The 12,492-nt window shown below is 35.4% G+C and overlaps 1 protein-coding gene across 2 annotated transcripts in view; it reads left to right on the top strand.

Moving 5' to 3' along the window:
* ANK2 (ankyrin 2) overlaps positions 1-12,492 on the top strand; it is a 240,429-nt gene that overhangs the window by 198,520 nt on the left and 29,417 nt on the right. For both annotated transcript variants that reach the window (XM_042984019.1, XM_042984020.1), the window contains 6 exons: positions 1,485-1,581; positions 3,871-4,099; positions 4,909-5,034; positions 6,202-6,324; positions 7,994-8,026; positions 10,224-10,245. In XM_042984019.1, the coding sequence (XP_042839953.1) occupies positions 1,485-1,581; positions 3,871-4,099; positions 4,909-5,034; positions 6,202-6,324; positions 7,994-8,026; positions 10,224-10,245 (630 nt within the window). The remainder of the gene's footprint in view (positions 1-1,484; positions 1,582-3,870; positions 4,100-4,908; positions 5,035-6,201; positions 6,325-7,993; positions 8,027-10,223; positions 10,246-12,492) is intronic.

Genomic DNA, 12,492 nt, shown 5'->3' with positions numbered 1-12,492 from the left:
TTTTAGAGGCCTACTAGAATAAGGTTCCATGAACTTTCTATGATAACTCATTTCCTTCTTTAAGAAAGTTTAGAGTCACAATTTTTCTTCATCTCAAACATACATTCCTCTTGCAGTGCTTTAAGACTCTTTCATCCTTATCTATGCCAACTTAATTTTCCAGTAGGATGAAAGTTCACCTCAGCCTCCATGGTGATTTTTCTATGTATAGAGGTCATTTCTTTAGCATTCATTCATGTGTTCACCCACCTTTCAGTATTTATTGAGCTCTTAATATCTTCCAACCTTTTTTTTTTTTTTTTTACCAGCCTTTAACTACAAATTCAGAAGAAATTTTATTTCTTTTTTTAAAAGTTTATTTATTTTTGAGAGAGAGAGAGAGAGAGAGAGAGAGGAAGTAGGGGAAGAATGCAGAGAGATTGAGAATCCAAAGCAGGGCTCAAACTCACAAACTGTGAGATCATGACCTGAGCTGAAATCAAGAGTTGGATGTTTAAGCAACTGAGCCACCCAGGTACCCCAAGTAATTTTATTTCTTAAAATATGAATAAAATATGATAGTTAAAAAATATGGGGGCGCCTGGGTGGCTCAGTCGGTTAAGCAGCCGACTTCAGATCAGGTCATGCCCCGCGTCGGGCTCTGTGCTGACAGCTCAGAGCCTGGAGCCTGCTTCAGATTCTGTGTCTCTCTCTCTCTCTGCCCCTCTCCTACTCATGCTCTGTCTCTCTCTGTCTCAAAACTAAATAAAACATTAAAATAAAATAAAATAAAATAAAATAAAATAAAATAAAATAAAATAAAATAAAATAAAATAAAATAAAATAAAATAAAATAAAATAAAATAAAATAAATGAAGTTCAGGAATAAAAGAATACTTGGATTTTTTATTATCTTAACAAAGTATTCAGCTCCTTGGTTGATCAAAGTATCTTTTCACATCATCAACTGCTACAATTTAAAATATATTCAAAGCCTAGCAATTACAATCAAAGCTTCAGAGTGTTAGTCTGATCTTAACTATAGAGAACAAACTGAGGGTTGATGGAGGGAGGTGGGCAGGGGATAGACTATGGATATTAAGGACATACCTGTTGTGCTAAGTAAGCTCTGGGAGTTATATGTAAGTGATAAATCACCAAATTCTACTTCTGAAACTAATATTATACTACATGCTAGCTAGAATTTAAATAAAAACTTGAAACATTAAAACAAAAAGAATGTCAGAGCATAGAATACTTGGTAAGTAATTTGAGGCATTTATTCAAATAACTTCCCTTAAGTTTCTCGAAAGGTGGTGTCTGCTATTTGTTTTCAGTGTGTCATTTTTTAGCATGTGATTTTTAGACATGTTTCCAATATGTCATTTTGAGGGGTGGGTGGGACTAAGAGATGAACACAGCCAGAACCACAGTGACTTTATTTTACAATTCAAAGTCTGGAGTTTTGCCCAAATTTTTTTTTAAAAACAATCCTATTATTTCAGGTGGAACCACCCCTGCACAATGGGAAGATATTACAGGAACTACGCCATTAACATTTGTCAATGAATGTGTTTCCTTTACAACCAATGTGTCTGCCAGGTATGGTTATGCAGCCCAGAAAAGCCCACTATGATATTGCCCCTCCCCATTGTCTTTTGTTTTATTTAGTTTCTTACATCCTTTAAAAGTACATCTTTTTGGTTTGCTTTTAAAGATCATCTGCATTTTCAGATTTTAAACTAGACCTGCCAGCAAATATAATAGTGATGATACAATAACAAAGGACAACCAGTCAAATTAAAATCTAAGAAAAATAAGTGATTGTCGGCTTTGACTGTATGACCTTGACTTTGGTTTTAGCAGCCACCACTGATTTTTCCAGTCCTAAAGGTCTTAGGAAAGATAAATTTCCTGCTGTCAAAAAATAGCCTGAACTACTTTTTCCAACAGAATAATAAAAACACAAAGCCCGCCATGGCTGGCTTAAGTGGTTTAGAGGTTTCAGTGACCCTTATGCCTTCTAACACATTTACCCATTACCCATGTCTTATTCATTTACATATCACACATCTTTTAAAAGCTGAAGCTATCTAATTTTATGTCATGCGCACAAGAGTCAGTTTATTTAGTTCCCATTTGCATTGGGATCAGTGGATTGCTAAGCATTTTCCCAATTATTTAATTTGACAACTACAACAACTGTGTGACTTAAATAGAACAAGAGGTATTGTGTCCATTTTACCGATGAGAAAACTAAAGTTGAGAGTGGTTAAAACTTAAATTTCTATTTAGTGGGGAAACGAAAAAATAGAGATTCATGAATAGCTCAGTAACAGTGCACAGCAATACCTGGGTTTGATGGCCCATGTTTATAGTCTCAGCCACTCAGGTTCAGCTACTGAGTCTCGAGCTCTCTGTCAGTATGCTCTGCCACTCAGGCATCTACCCTCTAATGCAAGACAATGGCAAGTTTTGAATGAGAGGTCCACCAGAGTTACTAAAGAATTCAGCAGAGGGTGTTTGCGTTGGGATGTAGAGGATGTCCGAGAAGAGGTAACTCATGAGACATGTAGGAACCCAATAAGCAGATTGGGAAAGTGGAAAAGAGAGTAACATGAGCAAAGAAGCCAAGATAGAATGCAAAAGCGTCCTGGGGGGTTGCAACAATGATCCAGGTAATCTATAATTCAGAAGTAATGCTGGATTGTGCATTGTTTATAGAAGGCCTTGTGGGATAGAGTAAGCAGTTGGTATTGTAAGTGTATTTAATGGTTACACTTACGTATGGTTACACTTAAAAATGGTTAAAATGGTAAATTTTCTGTTATATATATTTTACCAAAGCCAGTAAAAAAAGAAAAGAGATGGATCAAGAACTTGAAGAAAAGAGAGGCCAAGACGATAGGGAAATCTCAGGAATGTTGAAAGATTATGGGAAATGAGCCAAGAGGAGGAAGGTGATCATTGTTGAGGAAACGTTTCAGAGCAAGAGGATGTGGAACAACCTTTGAAAGTGTATACATATACACATATACATATATGTATACATATATGTATATACACATATACATATATGTATATGTATACATATACATAGCGGATTGGGAAAATGTCCATCAATGACCTCTTTTTCAGTGAAGTTGTCTTTCTTAGGGCCTCAGATGAGGGGCGGGGGGGCTCAAGCTTTGCTAAAAGCTTAGCAAAGTTAGTATACTGAATAAAATGATATCCAAGGAGAAAGTTGCCAGGCAATGTCACAGACTTAGTTGGGGTTAGAACTCATAAATTGGTGACAAGCAAATAATTTCTTCTATGAATTATATTCAATATTTAGAAGTTCTGGAGCAAAAGCAAATTGTTTAAAATGGTTTTACCAACCTTGGTGTCTGGAGAGGTTACTGGAAAAGAATGATGAAAAAAAGCTGTGTAGATATTATTGAAAAGAGTTTCAGGAAACGAAACAAAGAATAGGAAAGGGAATCAAGGAAATAGAAATTCTTATTCAGTGAGATACTTGTCATAATGTCCGATACTGAATTCACATGCTAGAAGATTCTAAAGTGCTGAGATAGAGTTGAGAAGATTGAATACTCAGAAGAGTCTCTATGGAAGAAAATCACAAATACTGCATTTGATAGCTGATTTTAAACACCTAATCTTTCTCTCTTCCCCTGAACTCCCTTGCTCCTTCCCATCTTTCTACCTTTCCTTTCACTTTCTTTCTTTCCTTTTAGTTTCTCTTATCATCTCCCTCTTCACTCCCTTCTTTTTCCAAGAAACATTTAGTGACTGTTTTGATCACAGTGAAGGGATTGTTGTTGTTGCTGTTGTTGTTTTTCAGCTGCTGTACTTTAAATTTCAAATAACTTACCTTATTTCCTTTTGTAGGTTCTGGCTGATAGATTGTCGGCAAATCCAGGAATCTGTTACCTTTGCATCACAAGTGTATAGAGAAATTATCTGTGTACCATATATGGCCAAATTTGTTGTGTTTGCCAAGTCACATGACCCCATTGAAGCCAGGTTGAGATGTTTCTGCATGACTGATGATAAGGTGGATAAGACCCTTGAACAACAAGAAAATTTTGCTGAGGTGGCCAGAAGCAGGGATGTAGAGGTACTGTATTTACAAAAATAATTTGTATTGACATGGTGTTTATACCCTTACTAATATATTATATTTAAAATAGTATTTAATAAATAGAGCTATAAAAAAAAAAAGACCAATCCACATTTTGATCAGTTAGAAGGTCAAGGTCCAAAATCAGCCATTCTTAACCTGTTTGCGTATAGGGACAGTCTCAGTGTGTATGAGTAGATAAAAGGACTCTGTTGAAGATTATTTTGGGAAAAATTATGAGTTATTGGTAAAGTATATAACTGACTGTCATAGTTTAGATGTCTTTATCTTTCCTTGTTGTTTCTTATTATTGGTTAATAGTAAAGAAAGCAGTTGGGAAGTATATCCTTTGTGTAAATGTGAAAGTACCATATCCAGGACTTTTCTACATTACTTTTTCTTATTTTGGATTTTTTTTTTTTTTACTAGTGGGCCTTTGGATTTTGAAGTCAAGTAACCTGATTCATTATGATGTCAAAAATTACCCAGTCAGAAATTTAAATGTGGGACTTAAAGAGATATTGGTTTTGGAGGGGTAACATGAAACTATTAGAAATGAAAACATTAAAACTGCCACCATGCATTTGAAGATTCCTGTAATTCCTATACCAGTAAGAAGAGGAAGGGGGTACTAACACATGCTTTGTCCCCGATGAAGACAAAAATGTCAGTCAGCAATTTAAAGATTATATATGTGTATTTTAAGAATTTTCATGGTCCAAGTAGCATCACCACTTTTTTTATGTAAATAACACGTGATAATTATAGCTATTATACTATATGTTATTTTTCTCTGTTTTCATCAGGTACTAGAAGGAAAACCAATCTATGTTGATTGTTTTGGCAACCTGGTGCCATTAACCAAGAGTGGCCAACATCATATATTCAGTTTTTTTGCCTTTAAAGAAAACCGACTTCCTCTCTTTGTCAAGGTAATATATACATGAAATTTTGTAATGCCTTTTATTTAAGATCAAGTAAGGATTTGATTTCCTTTAGGAGGAGATAATATTTGCTTTTCAATGATTTCCAGTAATTTTTTTAAACCATATCTATGAAACTTTAAAGTCCTCTAAAACCAAACACTTTTATTTTTGAGGTTCAAATTCATAAGGCTGAGAATTAGGACAGATAGCCAATTCGTTATTTAGAAAAACTGGCCATTTTTCCCAAATTTTGAAAGAAGTCTCTTTCTTCTTTTTTACTATATTTCTTTTAAATATTTATGCTTAATTTTTAAAGATGCATGAATATCATTAATGTGGAGACCAAAAGAGTTCTAAGTGACAATATTTTGTAATAGAAGCTCTCAAAGGACCCAGGATCTCACTTAATCTAGTAAGAAATCATCCCAGATAGAGCTGTGAATTGGATATACTTTCAAAAATTCATCCAGCAAACATTTATGGAGACACTTCAGTACACCATGAATCTGTTGTCCCTGTTTAAGAATTTTAATCCAAGTTAGGAATTTGGCCTTAATGGACACACATTTCATTCTAGAGTCCAATTATAAAGAGGGACAAAAATGTGTGATGGAGAGATTCATGAAATTAAAAGGAAGTAATAATTCTGTTATCTATTTCTCCAGTCACTCATTTTTTTCTTATTTCTCAGTGTATTTCACTGTTCTAGAAGTCCTAATAATGTTCAATCCTCACAAGATAGAAGCTGGTCTCCATCAGTTTTTATTACACTGACTTTAGACTACTAATTCCAAACGGTTTGTCAGCAGTGACTTATTTTAATCCCTTATTATTTTCCAAGTATATGTCAGTACACCTCTTTTAACTTTTTAAAAAATCTATTAAGCTTTCCCCAGATCTCTGAGTCTTTTGTTGTGCCATTTCTGGCACAAAAAATTTCAGCAATTTTTTAAAATTTAAATTTAAAATTTTAAATTTAAAAAAAAAATTTTTTAAAAGCTGAATGATTTTTTTAAAGTCATTCTAAATGATAATAGCAAAAGAAAGGAACACCTCTAAATCCTTGGCATTATCAATGAATTTATTTCTTCCTCATTCTTTTGAGTATCCTCTAATTAAAATAAATTATATACATCATATCTGGGTGAAGCATGTATGCCTTTTTCCTTCAAGGTACGTGATACGACTCAGGAACCTTGCGGGCGACTATCATTTATGAAAGAGCCCAAATCCACAAGAGGCCTGGTGCATCAAGCTATTTGCAACTTAAACATCACCCTGCCAATTTATACAAAGGTATTGTCAAATCTGCTGTAGTGCACTTCAGTCTGTATAGGATTTAATTTTCAAATCCTTTAAAATAAATAAAAGCAAAAGCACTGAATGCAAGCACATATAACAGTCATTTTTAAAAGATGTTTATTTATTTATTTTGAGGGTTGGGGGGGTGGAGAGAGAGAGAGAATGAATGAATGAATGAATGAATGAATGAATGAATGAATTAATTAATTAATTCTAAGCAGCCTCCACGCTCAGTGTGGAGCCAGACACAGGACTCGATCTCACAACTATGAGATCACAACCTGAACTGAAATCAAGAGTAGGACATTTAACTGACTGAGCCACCCAGGCACCCCGCCAGATATTACTTTCTATTTAAACCTCTCACCATTACAGAATTCCTTGCTTACTCTGATCAAGTTGAAAATGACAACCGAATGAATTAAATGTCGGGGATAACTTTATTTGATTACTTAGAACAATTTTAACCAGTATCTTTTCCATAGAAAGCTCGCATGTGGCAGCCTATAGGGGGCTGCAGCAGGTCGTCAGAGTGTGTACTAGAGGTTGGGGTGGAGGGTGAGAAGTGGCAGGTGAGACTTGGAGGAGAAGTAGAAACACATTTAAAACCCTAAATCTTGACTCCACAAAAAAAGCATTTTCTACACTTCTTTTTAACCCATGATGGTCTATTCTTCTTAACCAGTTGTTCTTGTAAATAGAGATGAGTCACATAGAGAAAAGCTCATAGCATCATGTTTTAATATTGCAAATTCTGATTCTGTGATAAAAACGAAACATTATCTGTACATGTAAACTTACATGTTATTCCAGTAGTTAGAATAGAGCAATAGGTGTATCCATCCAAATGAGCATAATCTAATCTCACTCCAGTTGATACGAAATGTACTTTCAGTTTATAGATTTGTGAGTCACTGAAACAGATTGCCATATAAAAACCATAACAACATATATACTTCTGTGCAGTCCACCTGGGTGACATATAAAGATGAATGAACTTTGTCTCCGATTTCAGTGAGCTTCAATGTGCAATGAAAGAAAGAATTTGCTGTATTGTTACACTATATTTCTAAGTCAGTACATATTATTAATGCTGTGATGGTCCAGGACAGCTTTCCATTTAGCAGCTCAAAGCAAAAAAGAAAATAATGCCGACATTGTACACTTCAGATATACTTTAGAATTTAGTAGTTCCTTATTATAATAGAACTTCTAAATATTACCTGTATATTCAAAATATATTCACCGTATGTTTTTTTGTGGCTTTTAAGATTTTCAGCCAGCATCTGTAATGACTGGGATATTCATCATCATTTCTGTAGACATCGGCATCAAATCCATTAAATGTCAAGCCTTAAGGCTGCTAGTAACCTAGTATCTGAAATGAATATATTTATAATTTTAGTTCCTTTGACTAATAAATTAGAATATAATGTTGGTTCTTTTGCCTCTTGAATCTACAGACTTTGGCATTTAAATCAATCCTTTTTAAAATTTTTGTGCCTGTCTTCTATAAGCTCTTAGAAAAAAAAAAAAAGTATGCTGTCTGTATGCTTGCCTGTTGATGTTTGTTGGCAACATATTTAATCTTTTCTTTTCTTCTAAATCCTGTCTACTCTTTCTGCTCTTTTTTCTATCTTGCATGGCATCTTGGGGCGGCAAGGAATCAGAGTCAGATCAAGAACAGGAGGAAGAGGTAATTATATGACACTGTTGCTTGTTGATGGCTGTATTTGCTCTAACCATTAAGAAGAACATGTAGTTAACCTGTGCTCTAAGAAGGGTTATACAGTTGTTAGTAATTGAAGGGTCACGGTTTTTCTTAACCTCTCTGAGCCTCTGTCTTCTCATCTCATCTCGTAGACTCAATTCAAAGAATAGTAAAGTGTTCCCCTGTAAATTGTTACCCTGTCTCTGTGCAGTAATATATGTTTCCCTACCAACTACTGAAGGTCAGACTATTATTTCATTTCTCAAAGGTTGATCTGGAGGTGTCTGGGGGTCAAAACTTGTTTTTAATGCTACTGAGACATTATTTGCCTTTTTTTTTCCCATATCTCCACAAGCTGTGGAGGAGTCTTCCGGGGGGACTGCATTACATATGATGATATCATCACTCTGACTCTGGCATATTGCTTGTGTATATTTGGGTTCTAGCATTTTCTCAGTTTTAATGCATGAAACAGATATTTACTTGTGTATATCAAACATAAACAGAAGTTCTTCAAGGTTCTCAGTCCCTTTTTAGGAGTGTAAAGGAGCCTTAGGACCACAAAGTTTGAGAACCACTGAGACCAAGAACTATAAGTTTTGAGTGTATAGCTCAACCATTAGCCTATAATATTATAATGCAGATCTCTACTAGTGAGCATTTCTCATAAAATAGATTCTTTATTAAGTGCTCCACGTACCTCATTAGCACTAATGTCTCACAATTGCTCTGTGAGGGCTGTGCTGTCATATCATAGATGCTATATCATAGGTGAAGAAAGCGAGTCTTAGAGAGGTTACCTTGAATAAAGAACCATTTGAATTAGACCTCTTCAGGCACATGTGTGTTTGTTTTCCTTATAAAGATTTGAAGGTGCCCAAACATTATCATAGAAATGAAAGAAATCATTGGGAAATACCTTCTCCTTTCCTATTTACATGCTGGTTCCTGTTTCTAAGATAGACAAATGCAGTTGTTAATAATTGCACATAAATGTTTTCAATAATACTAGTTTTATATTTTTAATGTTAGTCTGATGGATTTGGAATACAAAAACATAAAGAAAAATATAATAAATACTCTTGTACTCACCAGCCCAAAATGTAAGGCCTTTTCAGTGCAGAGGATCCCCCTGAATTCACTTTTCCTCCTACTCTGGCAGTGGAGCAGGACAAGAGGGGTGATTATAGACTCATGGTCCCACCATGTGTAACCATATACATAGTACACTGCAACAAGACTGATGTCATCCTTTCCCTCAACTGGAGAGTCACTCTTTTGGCTCACATATTCCGTTTCCCTCCTGCACTTGGTGCTTCTATCACCAGAGCTGTTCAAAATTGGACCTACACACCTTCTTAGAAGAGCAATGCAGTTTTAAAACCATTTTTTTTTAACATTTATTTGGGGGAGAGAGAGAGAGAGAGAGAGCGTGCACATGCGCGCGCCCAAGTGGGGGAGGGGCAGAGAGAGAGGGAGACACAGCATCTGAAGCAGACTCCAGGCTCAGCTCAACTCCGGGCTGATGGCTCAGAGCCTGACGTGGGGCTTGACCCCACAAACTGTGAGATCATGACCTGAGCCGAAGTTGGACATTTAACCGACTGAGCCACCCAGGTGCCCCTCAAACCATTTTTGCTGTGTTTAAGTGAGTTTCTTGTGTTAGGTTTATGATTTCTCTATTGAGTATTCTCAGGAACTGTTCAGGGCAGTAGATCCAGTTTCCTGGATCCTTTTCAGGATTTGGAATTTTGGCTTGTAATTAATGATACTGAAACTACTTCTGTAGAATGTATTACCTGGCATGCTCTTTGTTCTTTCCTTCTTTTTCACAACTAAATTGACACTTACTGTCTAACCCCTATTTTGCACTTTTCCTGGCCCTTCACCTAATAAATATGTATTTCTAACATCAAACACACCCTGGATCACATCTTCCTAGGAATGACATGTTAAAAAGTACTTTCCACCTATAGTGCCTAGAAAGGAGATTTGTTTTTTCAAAGTTATGATAAGAATCCAGGAGACTCTCAGGAAGAACTGTAGCAAATTACTCTGACCTTCCTCTGGTTTATGGTGTCTCCCCATGGCTGTGATTATCAATAGGAGCTTACTTGCACATCAGGGGCTGTGAAACAAGATGCAATTTGTAACCATTCAATTTGTGTATCTTTTCTTTCAGATCGATATGACATCAGAAAAAAGTAAGATTTTAAATAAAATTGAATTTGTTTGAAAGCTGGCTACAATAAAGAGAAGCATGAATTAAGATGCAAGCTAGTTGCCATTACTAACCACTATAATTATTATATTTTTATATTGTCCTTATTAATCATTAATGTATAAATTTAGAAAAGCAGCTTGGCCAGTTAAATTACAAAAATATCTTAATGAGCTAATTAGCAGTAAAATGCAATTATTATTCATCTAAGCATTCACTTTCTTTTGATACCCCTGTTAACCCTGCTACTGCTGTTATGCTTGTTTAGAAACCCACCCTACCGTTTTTGTCCATTTGTTAGCATAACATTGTCATCTCATTTTTTTTTTTTAAGCACTGACATGACAGTATCACTTTTTATATCAAGCAACACTGACTTGGGCAGAGGGCTCATTATTTTTGTAGGCTACACCTGCAAAAGTGATACTGTCTTAATAGTTCTCAGCTAAAGCTAACCCTCCCCCCACCCCCACCACCTAGCACCTCTTACTGTGGTGAAGTGTAACTGACTTCTTTAGGGCTGAGGTCTAACGGACTTTTGTGAAAACTTTCTGGGGAAGAAAAAAAAAGAACCAAGAATGCAAAGATCAAAAACTCCTGGATGAAATTATTAATCACAACAGTGTGCCATTATAGGGGTAACTTTAAATAATGGTGCAAATCCCAAACATAATTTAGTACAGACACAACTGGTTTTCACAGACCTTAAGAGAGCTGTCTTAGAACTCGTTTCGGGTTTGTAGCAATCCATTAACAGTTTAGTGTTTTGGCCTGTTTCTGGCTTCTTGTGTGGAAAAAGTTGAATTTTTCAGGTTTCTTTTTTGTTTTTATGCCCCAAATGGTTTAGGGAAAAAAATACCAATTTTTAACGTTTATTCATTTAAAAATTCATTTTTATTCACTGTATTTCAGGGTGCTAATTCCAAAAGGAGGAAACATAGAACCATGTTTAATGACCACTAGATATGGTCATCTGACCCTGTGCAATGATCTGGGGTTTTTTTGGGGTTTTTTTGTTTTGTTTTTTTTTTTTTTTTTGAAGACTTAGTACAATGTAAATTACAACTAAGTTATTGGAATACTTTTGATTGAGTCTCTTTGCTCTTATATTAAATTGACATTCAGGACTAGATTATTTGAAATTCTGAATGTTTTCATTGGCTTATACTTGAATAAATTTACATCAATATAAATTATTTTAATATATCATTATATATGCATATTCACAGAGTATGTCTCCTCAACAAGTACTGATTCTCTCAAGGCACTTTTATTTGTTAAAAAAGTGACATTATTATTGCATTAATTAACTCCTTTTCTTAAAAAGAGATTTTGTTTTATTATCTTGCTTTCTTCTTCAGGGCTACTAGGTTTATTTAAATGGCCTTTCTTTTGTTCCTTGAATGCTAGCTGGTAGAAGTTAAAATTTAATACAATCCCCCCCCCCCCCCCACCGCTGAGTCATTTAAAAAAGAAAAAAAAGTTACTGTGTTGCTATGATGACCCAGATTCTAGGTGTTATAAATATATTTTAAAGCTTAAATATAGACTCGTGTTTGGTTTTCTTTTAGTTTAAAGACAATCATTAAATGATCTTCATCTAGGTGTAAAATTATCTCTAAAGAAGGGTTCTATTGAAGAGACACTTTCCCAGTTCTTTTCAAGAGCAAATCCTAAACGAGTTTGAGTTTTCCTTTTTTGCTGTGAATGGGTGCAGGTCCCCACTACCTATACCTCAAATATAAGACACTCAGCGCCTTAGGTACAGACTTGTGTGGAATTAAATACGCCTCACCACAGTAACGTTTTACACACTTGTTCTAATTTCCAACCCATCCTCCTGCCCGTGCATTTCAGCAAGGCCACCTTGGCCACCAGTTTTCCTCCATCTTTGCTTTGCATGGAAATAACTTGGCTTACATAAACTGTGCGTGTGTCCTGTGTGACTGTCTCTGATTTGGATTGCCATGCATCACATTTTAACTTTGGACTCACATATATGTTTAATCACAGTTGTTGTTTGGTTGTTTTCTTGTTTTCCTTTCCTTTCCTTTCCTTTTTTCCCTCCTTGGTCTGTCCGTTATGTGTCTAAACCAGGAGGTTGCTCCAAGGAAAGGACCATGCCTCTTAGCACCAGACCATTTGTTTCATTGTTAGGTGTGAATTTCCCTTAGATGAAATGCCGGTTTGCAGCTGATTCAGACATCTTCAATATAGTCATTGTATATTG

This window comes from Panthera tigris, chromosome B1 (assembly GCF_018350195.1).
Source record: "Panthera tigris isolate Pti1 chromosome B1, P.tigris_Pti1_mat1.1, whole genome shotgun sequence".
NCBI classification, from domain to species: domain Eukaryota; kingdom Metazoa; phylum Chordata; class Mammalia; order Carnivora; family Felidae; genus Panthera; species Panthera tigris.
The sequence above is the reverse complement of the archived record's forward strand: the minus strand, read 5'-3'. Positions and strand labels throughout refer to the sequence as shown.